At 39.1% G+C, this 19,694-nt stretch overlaps 1 protein-coding gene across 3 annotated transcripts in view; it reads left to right on the top strand.

The window, feature by feature from the left end:
• Nucleotides 1–305: 305 nt before the first annotated feature.
• The window catches only part of PPP1R1C (protein phosphatase 1 regulatory inhibitor subunit 1C), a 38,876-nt gene continuing 19,487 nt past the window's right edge, over nucleotides 306–19,694 (top strand). For all 3 annotated transcript variants that reach the window (XM_018559506.1, XM_018559505.1, XM_018559507.1), the window contains exons 1-2: nucleotides 306–713; nucleotides 6,566–6,626. In XM_018559506.1, the coding sequence (XP_018415008.1) occupies nucleotides 633–713; nucleotides 6,566–6,626 (142 nt within the window). In that variant the 5' untranslated portion in view covers nucleotides 306–632. The remainder of the gene's footprint in view (nucleotides 714–6,565; nucleotides 6,627–19,694) is intronic.

The raw sequence follows: 19,694 nt of genomic DNA, 5'->3' as shown, positions 1-19,694 counted from the left end.
CTTGAGATAATCAGATATTTTCAAATGTGTTAGCGTCAGTTAACACCAATTTGTTTGCCTTGTACAAAAGAGAACGCTTTTTGTCTAAACATCTGGACACGCTAAAAGTGGTAAGCTTGATATATATTAGCTGGATGCTGTTAAGCCTCCTCACTCTCTGAATTGTCATGATCAAATATTAATGGTCCATCAGCAATGCTCAGAGGGAGCTTATATTGCATTTGTGAGTAAAGCCTTGGTAATGTACAGTGGATCTATGCACTTTTTTCTAAAAATCCCAGGGCACCAGGCCATTCAAGGCTAGCATTGCATTTTCAATTAGACTCTGAGTGAATCCCTGGCATGTGCAGAAGCAAAACTGGTACACAATTAGCTCATTGTTGCTTTAGCTTTGTGCGGAGAGGATCTAAAGGACTGAAGAAAAAAAAAAGGAGCCAGTTACAAGAACTGCTATTGATGTGGAATAAGGGAGTTGCTTATTTCATGCAGCAGCACTTGATAACGGAGAAACTACAGCTATCATCAAATAGCACAGAGAGTCACTTTAAAGGCGTGTGCCAGAGGCAAAACACTTGGACTTCTTGGCTAATTGGGGGGGTGTCATATTTTTTTTCAACCACCATCGGTGCAATATGGAACCCAACAGTCCCAAAAAGATACAATTTGCAGTCCCATTGTTTCAAAGTCAGCTGGATCCAGAAGCATCAGAACAGGTACAAAATAATGTTGATTATTTTATTCGCTGAAAATGAAACAAAAATAAAACCTGATATTCACTTTTTATGTTACTTGTCCTTATACTTTAAATATATTACATGGATGAAATTTAATCTGGTTTAATGATTTGTATGTAATTTTAAATCTTGTAATGTGGTATACTCAGCACCTTACAATACTAGCAAAAGTTTATTACTGAAGTACATTTACAACAAAAATATTTGGAAAACTCACCCTATACCTTCTTATATTCTGATATTCCTTTATATCCTTCACTAAGTATGCTGCTGTTTGATGGCACCAACCATTTTCTTAAAAGGTCTTGTTAAATTATAACCTATACACCACTCTCGTTTTTCCAACACTTCTGTGTAACCTGATTTGCTATATCCATGTTTTTCAATTGTAATCTCATTTTAACTGCATGCACTTACTGATATTTTTTTTTTCATAAAGCCATTCAAATTATTCCAGTCTTTAAAAAATATATGATCTTTGATTTTTTGGATAGCTAAGAAATCGTTTATTTATTCTTTATTGCCTTAATACCTTAGGAATGCGCAATTCATGCTTTTGACATGGTTTCAATATAAATATGAAAGGAACCATGGTTCCTGATTGTGCTGAAAAATGCTCTGTAATGTTAACACTTAGAGTAGAGATTTCCATTATTACTGTTTTACTGTAGAGCAATTAACATCCCCTTATGTAACTTACTATCCCCTAATTGATTTTGACACTAAATACTCAGTTTCACATTAACATATTAATATATGGAGGTCAGACATAAGCTATACATTATTTACAGTGGGTTTGATAACCTACTTAATTCTGCCAAAGAAGCCTGCGACTTATTTAAGTTAATAGACATTTTATATTTTTATTGTTAATAATAATATTATTATGATGATTATTATTGATATTATTAGTATTATTATTAGAATTACTTTTAGATTGTAGTTTTTATAATCTTTGCATTTATGCATTTATCAACTACAAAACACCATAGATCACTTGAATCATGAATCATGTCACATTAACATATGTTCTGATTTATCTACATTGTGGTTTACAAAGGTTGATTTACTTAAGCCAAATAGGATGTTCACTTTGCAGGAGAATTTTCCCTTAGCTTAGTAAATGTGGTAAACATTCATTTTGGAAATAATACCCAATCGCATGCAAGAAAACAAACAAAATATATATATATTTTTGCTTGCACATGATTGGCTAATGAAATTCAGCAGAGCTTCACCTCATCCACTAAACTAAGGGAAAACTCCCTTGCAAAGTGAACAGCCTATTTGCCTTTAGTAAATCAACTGCATCATGTCTATAGGATGCGTCATAATTGCACTTTGGTTATCCAAACAATTGCATAGGTTTATCTTTCTAATTTTTGTAAAGGAATGCATTAATATGGACATGGATTCATATATGTCTCATCTATGAAACAATGAATAAACTCTACCTGGATGGGGGTGAGGTTTATGAAGGGAGTGGAAGCATTGTGTACTTTTCTATGGGGGGAAGGGAATGAGCCAGTCATTGATTAGAGAGATTTTCCAGTAGTTATTGTGAGCACTTCTGAAGATCATGCATGCTCGTAATTAGGTGTAAGGGTGCTTCTACAGTACTCAATGATGATAAATGATGTAATATTTAAGGTGTTTCATGATGGGCCTAAAGGATACTTTGTCTCTGGGATAAAAGAAGGAAGTGAAACATTGCAGTGATTTTAAATATATCCACATATTAATGCAAGACCTTCCCTAAGTTGAGTTTTGTAGCAGGATGCCTTTTGTAACAGGAGGCCTTTTGTAACAGGCCTAAGCCTGCCCGATGTTGCCTCTGCACCCTAGTCCCAAAAAAGAAGACACGTTGGCAGCTTTGGTGTCAGCCTGTCTGGTGGCCTCGTCAATATCATGCTATAAATAAGCTTAACCCTTTTAGTGCATGCAGTGTCTAAGATGGGTTGTGCAAACACAAGACAGCAAGTGTGTAATGTTGACTGTAGTCAGGGTAGACATCAAGGGTACCTCGCACTAACATAAAGGTGGTATAAAATCAAGATATATTTCCTGAACACATTTTTTACATTCTGTATATATGGGGCTCTTCAATATACAAAATTCTTGTAAATTGTGTTTTTATTGACAATAATGGTCTATAAACGCTAACCAGAATTCAAGAGTTTTTGTTCATGGAACTGGGAGAGATGTTAATGAGCTGATCTGAATTATTTGCTGTCTGTGCCTCTATTTCTAAGGTTATTGAGAGTCAGAGGGAACTATACTATATCTGTGTCCGCCCTTGGTATCAACAACAAACATGTAACCACACACACAGCTCTTCATTTGTTATTGCTTTCCAATGTGTCTGGCTGTTAGAAGCATTTAAATATTACAACATTTTAAAATAACATTAAACACCTGTGTGATTTTGGAATAGTTAGTGCATGTTTATATAAAATGTGTATAAGGAAATTGTAGGCCTGAGCCAAGGCAACAGGGCTTACAACGTGGCTTCTCAAAGGAGCAGAGTATACACACAATGGTATGATAGACACATAATGAGTGGTATCTCAAGATTGTTTTGGTCAAACAATATGTCATTATCTCCCCTTCCCCCCTTTGTTTTATTGGGTGGACTGCATGGTTGAATGATACCCCTGTATCTATATTATGTACAATGTTGTCTCAAATACCTGACTTTTGTTTTGGTTTTAATAACAAATATAATGTGCCAAAATGGATGGAACCTACAAAAAGAATTCAATCTTTAAATATGCCTAGGGCAGCATGATATCATGCTGTCCACAGAAGCCAGTTAAAGTTTGCATTCTACCTTGCAATGCATAAAACTGGCAACTGGATGCTATGGCCAACAGTATTTTTTACAATATGAAGCCTATCTAATTTAAGGGCATTTCAAAATTATTCGAACTGTATGAGCTCATACAGTAGTATAGAGTGTAAATGCACTTAATTCATGTACAAGCTGCATTTACACTATTACAGAAGCATCCAGTCAGCAATGAGCTTTGATACCTTATACAAGATACAATAATATACACTATATTGCCAAAAGTATTGGGACGCCTGCCTTTACACACACATGAACTTTAATGGCATCCCAGTCTTAGTCCGTAGGGTTCAATATTGAGTTGGCCCACCCTTTGCCGCTATAACAGCTTCAACTCTTCTGGGAAGGCTGTCCGCAAGGTTTAGCAGTGTGTCTATGGGAATGTTTGACCATTCTTCCAGAAGCGGATTTGTGAGGTCAAGTACTGATGTTGCACAAGAAGGCCTGGCTCACAGTCTCCGCTCTAATTCATCCCAAACGTGTTCTATCGGGTAGAGGTCAGGACTCTGTGCAGGCCAGTCAAGTTCCTCCACTCCAAACTCGCTCATCCATGTCTTTATGGACCTTGCTTTGTGCACTGGTGCGCAGTCATGTTGGAACAGGAAGGGGCCATCCCCAAACTGTTCCCAGAAAGTTGGGAGCATGAAATTGTCCAAAATGTCTTGGTATGCTGATGCCTTAAGAGTTCCCTTCACTGGAGCTAAGGGGCCAAGCCCAACCCCTGAAAAACAACCCCACACCATAATCCCCCTTCCACCAAACTTTACACTTGGCACATTGCAGTCAGGCAAGTTACCTTCTCCTGGCAACCGCCAAACCCAGACACGTCCATCGGATTGCCAGACAGAGAATCGTGATTCGTCACTCCAGAGAACACGTCTCCACTTCTCTAGAGTCCAGCGGCTGCGTGCTTTATACCACTGCATTCAACAGTTTGCATTGCACATGGTGATGTAAGGCTTGGATGCAGCTGCTCGGTCATGGAAACCCATTCCATGAAGCTCTCTACGCACTGTTGTGCCAATCTGAAGGCCACACAAAGTTTGGAGGTCTGTAGCTATTGACTCTGCAGACAGTTGGCGACTTCTGCGCACTGTCCGCTTCAGCATGCGCTGACTCCGCTGTCATTTTACGTGGCCTACCACTTTGTGGCTGAGTTGCTGTTGTTCTCAGTTGCATCCACTTTGTTATAATCCGACTAACAGTTGTCCATGGAATATTTAGTAGCAAGGACAATTCACGGAACACACCAGGTTTTTTCAGCTTGGTGATTGACAGTGGCTTCTTCAATAAGCCTTGCTGTCCCAGTGACCTCAATCGTTAATAAGCAATTAGTCACTGGATAAAAGTTATGAATACCATGTCAGTAAAACGTTTTTTTTTTGCTGACCAAAGGCCATGCGATCGCGTTTGGTCCACTTTGCTCTGCTCAGTCCGGGGTTGGGCAGGGAAAGCAAACAGCACCTAAAAACTTACTTCCTCCAAAGATGGTGACTTCCTATTTGTAGTTTACATCCCTGCTGGAAAAATCTAGAGAGGCACTCCAGCACCTGGGCTGTAATGCCCCATAGACTTAATTGGAATGTACCTGTACTTTTGGAGCAACGTCACATTCATGTCCATGGGACATGACTGTGCAGGTGCAGGCAGTGCCACACTAGATTTTGTTAGGTGGGATGTGAACTAAGCTGCCACCATTGTCGGCAGAGATAATAAAGCACCTGCGGTAAAACGCTCAGTACTGAGTTACAGTTATTTGCGTTGCTGGGGAGGATGGGCTGAGGCAGGGAGGTTTACTTACAGATGCACTTGTCCTTTACAGGAAACCTGTACTATAATAATCTCTGCTGACCTCTCCTTTTGCAAATACCAGTTGTCATGCAGATCTAGTGTCTTTGATATTTTCTACCTCACTGATCCATAAACAATATGCATATCAGGTATTCTGAACTTATTCTGATTGGTCATGCTTGCTCTGGATCTATGACCCAAAATGGCTCAAGGCCAGAGACAAGCAGGCAACTAGCATTTTTAGAAGGAGATCAGTAAAAGCAACCTCCCTATTACTCTCTGTACAAGATCCAATTAATGTACATGTTTTAGATAACTCTTAAATAAACACAACAATTTAACAGCCTATAGGTAGGCTCTGAGTGTTCCCACATAAAGTATATACTGATATTTAAACCATAGCTCTGTGGAAAGACTAAGAGCACGCATTCATAACTATTAAGTAATGTTCATGCCTCTGTCTGAATGAGCTTGTGCTGGTTAGCTCTGGGGCTTACTGGGTATATGTATATTTTACCAAAGATACCTAGCTCTCTATGCTGATATCTATAAATAATCCTTCGATGGGCTCCCAATTTTTTTAAGGTGCATCCAGTAGTCCTAGTTTGGGTATTGCCAAGAATTATATATATTGTATAGGAAACCTAAACTAGAAAACTAGGTAGGCTTATCACTGTTACGCGAGGAGGGTGCACTTAGCCTATGCAAACATTGTCTTTCAGGAAGTATTTGCATAGAATCTTCTGTGTCCCAATGGTGCTGTCAACTGGCTTATTTCAATGAGTAGGGTGCCTTCTGGCACCTTATGATCTGTAATTTACCAATAATATTAGTTGAATACTTATATACCTAATTTAATATTTCATTAATCCAGTTGGGTCTTGTCGTTTTATGGGACATGGTTGAGTACCAGATTTGATTTTAGCTTTTGTAGTAGTAATAATGCTGTGTGGTACAAAGATATAAAGCCTTATACAAATGAGTCCTCAAACAGCTGCATTTTCAAACTTTATTCACCTAAATGAGCAGATGTAGCTAGGACATAAATGTAGACCCTGAGAGCCAATGCTGGGGCACACCTACTGAGGTACACATATCATAAGGTTCATGCATGCTGAAAGACCACAAAGCTTTATACTATCACATCAATCTCACTTTACATTCTGATCTTTTATGCTCTTTTCATAAATAGATCAGAAAAAGAAGGCCCACACCAGCCTCACTGGTCATAATGAATGAACAGCCACCACCAGGTAGGTAAAAGATCGGTTCCTGGTCTTGATGGAAGTTTTTATGTTATAAACTTATCAAAGAAAATGCAATGTTTTTTCTAACATCTGACTTTTGTCTTGTGCATGTTGTGTTATACAACCCCAATTCCAAAAAAGTTGGGACAATGTGTAATATCTTCATTAAAACAGAATGCAATGATTTGCAAATCTCATAAACTCATATTTTATTTAAAATAGAAAATAAAAATCATGAAATGTTTAAACTGAGAAAATGTACCATTTTAAGAACAAAATAAGGTAATTTTGAAATTGATGGCAGCAACACGTCTCAAAAAAGTTGGGACAAGGCTCAACAGTCCTGGGTCTTCTTTGTCGTATTTTCCATTTGAGCAAAGACAAGCATAAGTAGTTAGCCCAATGGCCCCCCAGGTGTAATTTCTCCCCCTACAACACAATTGGCTACATTGTACATCCTATGGAGAGCCAGATATGTCAGCCCACAGGTGGGAGACAGCAAGGTGGCTGTGATGCATTGGATCCTGGACCTTTACTATAACCCTCTACCTCATAACCAGCAGATGCAAGGTGTGTGGATGTTGGAGCGTAAGAACACTACAAGACAGATATAGGCAGTCCCATCCTCCTTCTTAGACGTGCAGTCCCTCCCTCCTATGTCTCCCTGGGACATAGAGATAATAAACATAAAACTGAACGGGATCTTTCAGCCGGAGGATTTGTATCCCCGCCCATAATCCATACAGAGAGCTCAACCTTCCCAAAACCACTACAACTGGGTGGGTAGGTCACAATCCCCTGAAGAAGCCAAGTCGCGAAACGCATAGGGATTGGACATATACAATGTATTGATTTTCAATGGTTTTGTTTATACATGCCTAATTGGTATATGATCTCTGTTTGAATATTGTTGTATATATTTTCTTTTTTCTTTTAAATTTGGTCGCAACTGTTTGTTGCCCCATTTTTATTTTTGTTTGTATGTACATTGTAACACATATGTTATTTATAAATATGTAGAAATAAAAATATTTAGCTTTTTCTATCAATTGTTGTTCAACAATTTTTAGATGCTGCTTTTCATAGATTGGTGAACCCCTGCACATCTTTACTTCTGAGAGACTGGCTCTCTAAGACGCTCTTTTTATACCCAATCATGTTGCTGACCTATTGCCAATTAACCTAATTAGTTGCAAAATGTTCTTCCAGCTCTTCCTTGTTAGTACCATTTACTTTGCCAGGTTTTTGTTGTCCTACCCCAACTTTTTTGAGAAGTGTTGCTGCCATCAATTTCAAAATTACCTTATTTTTTGATGTTTAAACATTTATATGTTTTCTGTTTTCTATTGTGAATAAAATGTGGGTTTGTGAGATTTGCAGATCATTGCATTCTGTTTCTATGTAGATTTTACAAAGCATCCCAACTTTTTTGGAATTGGGTTTGTACCATGGGATTGGACAGAACAGATCAAACCAGTACATGGGGTGGTTTCTTGCCATACAATAAAATGTTTATTATGCTTATAATGTCATAATGTGTATAATAGTTTATTGTTTCCATGCATACAATACGTTATGCCTTTTTCTGTCAACTCTTTATTTTACCATGTGTACTATAATGTTAAGGAGTAGGTGAAGTATAGCAAAGAAAAAAAGAATAGGAATAGGTGGAATAAGGGAATGGCAAAGGTAAAGAAGATTCTTGATGAATTAAAAATAAAAACAAGTTAGCCCTATGAACTGTCATTTGGAATAAGGATAAACAGTAAAATAATTATTTTGCATTTTAAGTACAAAATTACATATTGCCAGAAAACAGGTGCAGAAAAAAAGACTTACTATAGTGCTTTTTCAAATGTCCTTTGTGTTGTTACAGTACAGATTATTATCAACACGTTACTGTAGTTATTGCAAATAACAGATGCCTTCTTACTATCAGTTCCTGCACTTGCACATTTTCTTGATGTTAATATTGGTTTTTGAATATGTTTTTATATGAAAGTGCCATGTTACTTTAGATATATACACACATGATATGTGTATGTGTGTTTATATGATGTTCTTATGGTCTTATTTTAGTTTGTGCTCAAATGTACAAGATGGGATCTTAACAAGGAACCTATATTTGATTTGATTATGTATTTGTGTCTAGATGTTGCACCGATCCTTTGAATTCTTTATTCTGAATTCCAGGCTGGAACAAGATCAGGAGCTTTTACTTCAGTTTAGTGTTTGTTTTCTCAATTACTGAGAAAATAATCAAACCACAAGATCAGTAAAAATCCAGGCAGCCAACATTTTCAGATGGAGATCAGCAGTTGCATGCTTGTATTTCTCTCATGTCAGGTTTCCTTTAAAAGAGGAAGCAAAATATAAAGAACTTGAAATACTTAAAACATAGAATAAATACCCAATATGCATTATAAATGATATTTTATCAAAAGAGCAGGGGAATTACTCAAACTTTGCTCTTAGTAGCTCTTTGTAAATTCCCTTTCCCTGTATATGTCTTTAAGAGAAAAAGAGAAAGACATGGGCCATCTGACCTGTTTGCAGTTCGCATTATACCCAATCCACACTAATTAGAATGGCAAAACAATAGAAAGACAGCTCTAACAGGTCACACGAAACAAAGTCAAGGGGCACGTAGGCATTGCATGACTGAACAAAGGAAATGACGGGACTCTAGCCAGCAAATTCTCCTATGCAGGAATTAGAAGTCTAAAAAGAGCAAACTCGTTTTGTATAGTTACTAATGTAATAGCTGTATTGATCTATAACTATAACTTTAATAACTTACTTTGTCTCTACAGTGTAGAGACCGATATGTCTGCAGACCAGGGCTGAGAGAAACAAGGGTGTCATATGCTCTACATACCTTTAGGATTTATTGTCTTCAATGCCAAATTAAATTTGTGATGATTTTGATACCGTACACATGTAATAGCAGGATCAACAAATCACAAACTGCTGAAAGAAGGCCGGCTTTGCAAAAGTTTTGCTAGGTTCTAATCATTCTTTTATGTCATGGGATTGCAGATAGTCAACTGTGCAAAGCCCATTTAGAGGGATATCTGTACCTTCCTAGCTCTTAGTCCTGGTCTGCAGACACATGATGTCTACATGGTATAGTGCAGATTGCATACCTGCTACAGGTAGACAAAGCAATGAATACACTGGCTTGGGCATAACATAGGAAAACGTAAGAGGTTGGAGGTTATGTATGCAGAGTTCATTGTTGCCCCTGGAAATGTATAAATTGCTTAAAACACAAAACACCATCAAAATCTGGTTAGTATAGTGGTTTCCTTTTGTTGCTTGTGTTTCTTGCTTGTTTTAGTACATTTCTGAGGCCTACACAGGAAATAACTTATAAATCATGTAAAATTGTATGAATGTTTTATCTTTTTTATTTGTATACATCTGTGTGTAATATGTACATTCTTATTGTGCGGGGGAAGCAAAATATTCTAGATACTCAGCATACATTAGCAGGGTCAGAGTGCAAGCTGTGGGTGCTGCTAGGACTGGGAATTTCAGAAATGAATATAAAAAAAAAATGACTAGCAATCAAATAAGTAAATTACTCTTTTGACGTATTGTTGACTTCTTGTTACAATTCACACTACACATGAATCAATAGGGAATATTTGAGCATTGCCAAACCACATTGTTATATTTTGAGCAAAAAAAAAGTACCTCTTTCTTTTCATTTATTAAAAACACTGGGATGATTTTATAAATCAAGCTGCAATCTTATAGTGAATATGTGTAATAATCCGTCCCACTTCTCATGTTTAGCACTGATTTGCTGTGCTACAGAATTCATAAATGTACCTACCTGTTCATGTGAGCCTACACAGTCTCAATCATCTGCTTAGTGGTTACTGGGAGCATTGTGTGGGTTAAACCCCTTTCCTGGCCAGACCATTTTCAGTATTCAGCGCTGAGGTACTTTGACATTTACTCAGTCATGCAACGCTGTACTGGAATACATTTTTCTTTTTTGGGGGACAAGGAGAGCTTTCTTTTGGTGGTATTTAATCAGCACTGGATTTTTTATTTTTTACTATATAAAAAAAAAAGTACCGAAAACTTTGAAAAAAACCAAACATTTTCCCTACATTATGTTATGAAACATTGCAAATAAATACATTTAGGCCAACATGTATTCTACTATATTTCTTTGATCAAGTCGGGTAAATAGATACCAAACATGTCAAGCCTTAAAATGTCATGCACCCGTGAAACCACAAAAAAACTGCCGACAGGCGATGCTTTTAAAGTATTTACTGCTCATCATTATAGTGTTAACAGTGATTGATGGCCCTACATTTATTGCTTGCACTCCAAACTTGTGTTGACATGTAACATGTGTGGCGCAATAATAGTTTTTGCATGCATGTTTGGAACTGACGCATGTTTGCGTTTGTATGTGTGTGTACATGGGGGCAGAAAACTTTTTTTTAAATTGTGTTATTCAAATTGTTTTATTATGTGACTTTCATTTTTTAAACTTTTTTTTAATCCTTAACTTTATTGCTATCACAGATACAGATCCTCTTTATAGAGACATCAGGGGACTATTAGACCGCTAATGTCACCTATAGACCCCAAGGAAGCTGAAGAGGCGCACACCTTCCCAGCACCGTACAAGCGAGAGCCACTCAAACGCTTGTATGTAACAGCCATCGCCGGCTGAAACAAATGTTCGAAGTTTCCTGTTGCTCGTGCATGGAAGGGCGCACAGGTGCAGGGCAAAACATGTAAAAACTAGGGATGTCCAGATACCAGTTCAGGTACCAGTGCCGATTTTTGGCATTTTCACAAGAACTATCAGGGTTGCAATGAAACTGTCACAGGTTGGCTCAGTAGATCGGGAAGTGAGCGAGCACAGAGCGGCGCTCGCTCACTTCTCGATCTATCCGTGCAGAGAGCCGTCACTCACAGCGCCCTGCAGGGATTCCCCCCTCCCCTGTCCGATCCTCCAACGCTGACTGGCGAACCGGACGGGGGAGGGGGCGGTACAGCTGGCTCTGCCTCTAGATAGGCAGAGCCAGCTGCCACTCACGCAGCTGGGTGGATCCAGACATAATTGTCGGGTTCCAGCTGTAGCTCGCGGTATACTGAGCTTAGGGTGACTGGAGGACGCTAGTTTGTGTCCTCCCGTTACCCTTAGGAGAACTATGGGGAAAAGCCCTAACCCCATAGTTCTCCTTTAAGACTGAATGTATACTTTTAAATGTAATAAAACAGAAGATTGAATACATTTAAACATATAATTTAGTTAACGTATAGTTGTTTACGGCATATAGGCTGTTCACTTTACAAGGGCATATGCACTTTGGAGGGGGAGTTTTCCCTTAATATAGGGAATGTGGTGACATTTCACTCTGCTAAAATACCCAATCACATACAAGGAAACTGGAAAAAACGTAGTATACTTGTTTGGACATAATTGGACGATGGAAGTCACCAGAGCTTCACTACACTAAAGGTGGCCATACCTTTACAACCATCGCAAGACCTTAGTCTTGCGATGGTTGTAAAGTAATTTAAAAAACGTACGATCTGCCCATCTTGGACAGGCAGATCGTACTTGCGATCATCGCAAGCCCGCCCCCCTGAGGGGCAGGCTTCCGATGACTGCAATGCTGAACAGTGCAATGCTGAACAGGCAGTGTGCGTGTGCGCACACCGGCCCGTTCAGCATTTGTCTCCCGAGCACCATTCAAACCAGCCGAAAATCGTAAGATTTTCGGCTGGTTTTTTAGCATGCTCCTTAGACAAAAGACGTGCGACCATACAGTAGAAACGGTTGCATGTCTTCATTCACACTGCACGATTCTCGTACGAAAATTCTGCAGTGTATGGGCACCTTAAGAGGAAACATCCCCTGACAAGTGTAAATTCCATTTCAACGTGAACAGCCTATTTGCCTTTAGTAAATCAATCCTATAATGTTTAAAGGGTATGTATGCATTGTTTTCATTTGATAGTGGTAGTTTTTATTCGCTCACCTTTGTTCTGCAACATACTGTGCTATATGTATTTTCTATCAGACGGAAGAGACTGAACATTTTGGAAATATGATTTGTAATTTATTTTTAGCCTGGCTCCATTATGGTTCTATGTGGAGTACATAAATAGTGTTTGTTGGAATTGTCTGCAACTCAATGACTAAACACTTCCAAGAAGCACATTTAGACTATTCTCTGAGCAATGATGTGTAGTGAATGTGGTCATGCACTGGCCAACATCTGAAGAGAAAAAACGATTCAAGAAACCAAAAAACAATTACAGCAATAGTTGCTGAACTAGGATATTGAAGTTGAAATTATATTTGAAATTATTGGAAGATTGTTTCCAGTAGATGAACATCTTGCAAAAAATGTTTTATTAGTTCCAAGGGAACTAATTACAATCTAAACTAGGGATGCACCGATACCACTTTTTTAAGACCGAGTACGAGTACCGATACTTTTTTTCAAGTACTCATCGATACCAATTACCGATACTTTTTCTTAAAGGGGCAGGTCACATTTTTTCTAAAGCAATACAAAATAATGATTTTAGGTCAGTTTCTTCATATTAGGAAGAACATGAAATTAATATTTATCATGCCATTGCTAACTAAGGCTTGTATCCCCATAGTGGGGGAAATAGATGAGCACATGTACAGAACACTGTATTGTATAGTGTGGCACAGCCATATCCAATCCTGCATACCTGGCTTTATATTATACATTTTTTATAATATAAAGCCAGGTATGCAGAATTGGATATAGCTGTGCCACACTATACAGTGTTGTGATGTGCTCATCTATTTTCCCCAGTAGGGGGATACAAGCCTTAGTTAGCAATGGCAAGATCTACTTATTAATTTCATTATTTAATGTCTTTGTTTTTAAATATTATATAAAGTTAAACAACATTACAGGCATATATTACTTTTGTTCCATGTGCCCAATTGGCCAATCAGCGGGAGAAGAGGTCAGAATGGAGCTGATCACTCCTGACTGGTGAGGAAGCCTGTCAATCATCCAATCGGCCAATCAGCGGGAGAAGAGGTCAGAATGGAGCAGATGACTGAGGACTTGGAGGAGGAGTTCGCGGCCATCTTGTTTCATTGAAGACGCGATGGAGGTCCTGTGTGCGACGGTTTCGGGTCCCTGAAGATGGCGGACGCGGCACAGGTACTCGTTTTTTGTATCGGAGTATTTGCACGAGTACGAGTACTCATGCAAATACTCGGTATCGACCACCGATACCGATGTTGGTATCGGTATCGGTGCATCCCTAATCTAAACAATATGTGTTGAAATACAGCCAATGAAAAAAAACAAAAAACAATCACCCTACAATCAATAATGTCCAATATGACATCTGGAAATATCCTTTAGTAAACTTAAAACTATGGTTACAGTAGCTCATGATCGACAGTGTGTTGTAGTGTTGTATGGCAGTCTAATGCACTGTGCAAACGCACTTCAACACGTGATTTTATTTTCACATTTTGTTTTGTACATTGGCAATCCATTCACAATACATATGTGCCTCAACGCAGGGGCAGCACAGGGGGGTAGTCATTAGCACTCCTGCCTTGTATCACTGGGTGGTCCCTGGTTGAAAGTTAGGACACTATCTACATTTACTACATTTCTATTATACTGCTTCATGCAAATACCTAACTTTAGTATTCATTTCATTATTCAATGTCTTTTTTTTAATATTATAACAAATGGCGATGGTTCAGTTGATGGAGAAAAATGGTTGTATGCCATTTTGCTCCATCAACTGAACCATCACCATCTGTCATAATATAAAAAAAAAGACATTGAATAATGAAATGAATATTTATCATACCATTGCTAACTAAGGCTTGTATCCCCGTAGTGGGGAAAATAAATTATCACATGTCCAGACTCGAGAACAGTGTATTATTGTATAGTGTGGCACAGCTATATCCAATTCTGCATACCTGCCTTTATATTATAAAGTTCTTATAATATAAAGCCAGGTATGCAGAATTGGATATAGCTGTGCCACACTACAGAGTGTTCATGTTCTTCATAATATTAAGGAACTAACCTAAAATCATGATTTTGTATTGCTTTAGAAAAAATGTGACCTGTCCCTTTAAGAAAAAGTATCGGTAATTGGTATCGGCGAGTACTTGAAAAAAAAGTATCGGTACTCGTACTCGGCCTTAAAAAAGTGGTATCGGTGCATCCCTAGTAAACAATATTGATCTTTCGTAAAATCTTCTAAAAAGTCAGCCTATGTATGATCATCAGAGATCACAGTAACCATTTAAATTGCTTCTGAATTTGGTTAGTGTTAGGTTACCAGTTTCTCTGTCCTTGGCTAATGTGTTTCATTGCGTCATACTAACCATAACCACAAAAAACACCTTGTACCCAGATGCCGTTACATGCAAAATCTTATTGGTTCATTAAGGCCACTTAAAGTTTGAAGGCTTTTCATAGAATTAGGTTGGCTACAGATTGCTTAAAATGCAAGCACTTTTGAGCATTATAATGATTATCATGATTTCTCTAAACTGAAAGAGGATAATGAGAAACTCAAGCAGGTGGAATTGGTTGTTGGCACACAGGTTGGAATGTGTCCCTGACAAGTGATGCCAAACTTTCACTTGTCTATGGTATTAGCTATGAATTGGGAAAGGTTTCTGTGCTAATGTGGGTCATATGAGGACAGGCAGATATCTCTCAACTGGTCATTCAGAAAGAGACAATAAGTAGTAATGCAATTTCATTTTGTTAATTAACAACCTCACATACACTATTTTGGTTAAAGATAAGGCAATGTTTAAACAAAATATCAAATAGTTTTTTTTAGCAGTTGATCCATACATTCGAAACAGCAAGCAGGGCCATACACAGGGTCACCACATCCAATCTCAACATTCTACATGCTGATAGAAGTCTAATCCAATGTGTAAAAAATAGGCCACTACGCGTGCACAAACAGAGCAACTCACTGAGGAACCTGCTCACTCAGGCTGACCCTAGGGCTAAGTACAGTAAGAAACAGATTACCCTATCGAAAAAAGTGGGATGCTTCAGATGCTTCCACTGTAACATCTGTAACTCTGTCATATGCAGTGACCATTTCTCACATCCGTACAAGGGCAAAAAGTACAACATTGGTGGCTACTACACCTGCGATACTGACTATTGCGTTTACCTACTAATATACATTGGTAAAACCATTGGGCCATTTAAACGCCGCTTTCAGAAGCACAGAAGCGACATTAAGGTGACACTGGACAAACAACAGAAAAATGAAACACTGGATCTAAACAAACCAGTAGCAATTCATTTCACAATTCATTTCACAAAACTCAGACACCAAATTCACAAACTCAGGGGCATGGTCATCGAGCAGGTACATGCGCACCCTAGGGGAGGTGACAGGGCAAAGCAACTACTCCGGAGGGAGGCATTTTGGATTTTCAAATTGGATTGTGTACAACCCAGGGGTCTAAATTCAAGTCTCTCATTAACAAGATGAGAGTGACACCACATGGGCAACGTGGCGATGATTCCTCTCCACAAAGGAGAGATCTTTAAGTTTTTTGGTATGAGTTCTCAGTGGGCCAATTTTTGCCCAGGCAGCTCTGAGTATTCATCACATCAACTCTTTCCCTTCCCTCCCCATCCCCCTCCCCCCCCAACACAACCTGGTTACCCGGTTTTCACACAAAAAAATTGTTTTCTCCCACTCTTTTTCCCCCCCCTATCCCCTTCCATCAAGTGCAGGGTTTAACCTGCTCTATGGTTATAATATGTACTCTGTATTCACTCCAAATGTATTTCTAGGGCACATGTTAATTTGCCCAATTATTAGTTGGATTGTATTCCCATTTAACCATGAACTGCGCTTTATTCCCTCTACACGAATCCAATGACTATGGTGGCACACAAAATACATCAATTACTCACCATATATACACGTAATACTATGTCATTGTATGCAAATGCTATGCACAATGTGATATGATGACCTCATGAAACAGTTAGATGATCATAAGGGGTTAAGGATCGTACATTAGCATAAAATGTTAAAATGTTTTATTACTGTTTCTGTAACTATTATTGTGGCCATCGTAATGAAAAAGCAACTAGCACTGAGTCCACCCTGCCATGGGAGCTAGATTTACAGCGGCTCAGCTCCTCCATGTCGCCCATATACAGTAATTTGGTGCAGGCTTATACTGTACGATCGGGTATGATATAGAGCCGAACTACAGCCGACGAAGTGACTGTGCATGTGCGAGTTAGCCGGCCTTCACACGCTCACCACGGCTGGAGCGCAAGCTGGAACCTTCCTGCGTTCCACACAAGAACGATATGTGTGGACGAGGGGGCGGCGCCTAAAGCCGCTGCAGCGTGCCTGTCAGATTCTCGGCCGAACGGCCCGTTTTCATTTTCGCGCCGCTCTAGCTCTGATTACCTTCAGGCTAGCAACATTTGAATTGAATTATGGCGGGAATGGACTCTGGGCTGATGTTTTTTCAAGGGGTGGGGCCTGTTTTTATCTCACTGGTGGATGTCTATTTAAGGTGCATGACTTCTTACTGTTGTGTCATTCTGAGCCTGATGAAGGGGACCCCCAGAGGCCCCAAAAGCGCTTGCAGTTGAATGGCAATGTGCCAATAAATTGACTATTGCTTCATTAACCTTTGGAGTGCTGGTGACGTTATTGTCTTTATTACATTCATATTGTGTCACACAATGACTGCATCTGGTTCCCCTCTTTTTTTGTGCAGCCACATTTAGAGTTGTTTCAGTTAATACAAATAATAATATCCAGCAGAAGCTGATTGTTGAGTTTTCTAGCTGCAGTAGCCTCCAAAATGTTCCAACACAGCTAAATCTCAGGCCACTCTTGCAGTATAAGCTCTAGCTCTTCTAGGTGGTGTCAATGCTTGCCCCTAATCCCTGTCCCCACATATTACTTTTAGCTCACCGGTAGAATGGGCAACCTCACTGCCTAACAGGATTATGAAGGAATTAGAAAGGGGCGGGGGAAGTGTCGGAGATTTCTTGGTCATTATGGCACTTATAGGTGTCTGAACTCTTTAGGCCTGAACATCTTTCTTCTGTGGGTTGCAAACAATCAAATGCAGTTTCAATCCAGCAGTAATCCCTCCCATCCACCAACATTGAGACATCCTTGTACAAAGTCAAACATGGCCAGCATTGCATTTCAGCAAATACTGTGTATTTATGAGAATGGAAAAAGCTTGTTCACTGCCAAATGATTTCCAGTTAAATTCAAAGATACGTGCATCCATAATATTTCTATTTGTGTGTCTTTTACACCCACTTGACATATTCAATTGAACAACAAAACAAACTTTAAAGGCGAAATTTAGGCAGAAAAATCCATTTAAATGAAAAATCACATCATGTTTAGGAATATTTTACAATATGTGAAGAAAATAACCTTTTAAACCTTACAGCTAATGTTAGCGCAATCCCTGTAGGCCCATATGGAAGGCTGTATTGTGTAAGTTGGCGCTGTGCCAACCTCTGGGCTTTTATCCTTGGTGTTCAGCTTCCTCTTAATATTTAATGGCTGACAGTTGAATCTGATATCTTACTGTAACTCATAAGAAGTGGACTTCTTAGAAACAGATGCAGAAAAAAGGAGGGAACATGTAGTATGGGAAAAAAATAATATTTTTGTTTCTTCTTCCTTTAAATGTTTCAGGCCAGTCTAAAAATAGTACAGTGCCATGAGGTTTGTTGGACAAAAATAACCCTCCCACTCTACATGAGTAGAGTGATCAGTGATGAGTAGCTATATTTCAAGGGCCAGTTCACTTAAAAGTGATGCTTTCGTTTTTGGAAGATGCTGGAGTGTTAAAGGATAATTACATTCATGTAGCAATTTTTTAAGCATAAGCATTTATAGCTGAACTATGGAATTTTTTTTAAAAACACCCAGCAGATCTGCATTGTATGTGAGGCCACTGGGGGCCCAGTCCAGAACCCTGAGCATCAGTGAGAGGAGAAGTGCATCGACTGCTAGAGTGACGGATTAGGTAAATATGAATGCCTTTTCTGTTCCTCTTATTGCAAAAGACAAGGGGACACTCTTTGCATCTAGAGGAAAATAGGGATAATATCCACATACGGAAATAATTTTTCAGAGTAAGAGCTAGTTTTAGCATGGTGCATTCCTAAATACCCATAACATTATTGCATATTATTGGATAATAACATTTATAAGTAATAACACCAAAGATTGTTATTCCATGGAATATCTGATTGCCTTAGGGCAGGGGTGCCCATAAGGTCGATTGCGATCTACCAGCCGATCGCGTAGCGATCACTAGTAGATCGCGATGTCCTGGGTCTTCTCCTCTGAATCCTCGCTGCTCTCACCATCTGTATGCAGCGGGGATCCGAGGAAATTGTGTTTCCTTGGATTCCTCGGAAATTGTAAATAACTGCGGACACATAGTACTATGTGTCCCCAGTTATGAATGAACAGGATGTGATTTACATCACTTCCTGTTCATTCATGAGTTTCTCAATGGGGAGTAGCACTCTGTACAGAGGCACCTCCCCATTCAGAAACTGGATGATAGTAAAATAGATTCTGAATGAATGGGAAGCCTCTGTGCTTTCCATTCATTTAGAACAGAGGCTGCAGAAAATGAGATTGAGGACTTTGTGTCCTCAATTTCTTTTTCTATTTTAAAAGGGAAATATCAGGGCGCTGTTTAGACCCCTAATATTTCCCCCGAAACCCCCCAACAGTAAAAAAATAAATACAATTAAATAATAAAAATAAAAAATAAATAGCAAAAACAATGGTGCTGGGTGATGTCACACACCTGTTGGCGGGCCTGCCTCGGGCGCAAAAGGAGCTGGCTACGTCTATGCTCCCGCAGTCCTCGTGTCGGCTGAATGTGTTAGATGCTGCAGACGGAAAGGGGCAGGACACCTCTCCCCGTGTACAACGTCGTCCACATTCGGCCACACGAACACCACGGGAGGACAGGATGCTGGCGCCTCTAGAACGCACTGCAATGCG

This window comes from Nanorana parkeri, unplaced genomic scaffold, assembly GCF_000935625.1.
Source record: "Nanorana parkeri isolate BGI_ZX_2015 unplaced genomic scaffold, ASM93562v1 scaffold400, whole genome shotgun sequence".
NCBI lineage: Eukaryota > Metazoa > Chordata > Amphibia > Anura > Dicroglossidae > Nanorana > Nanorana parkeri.
This window is presented reverse-complemented; position numbering and strand designations above follow the sequence as displayed.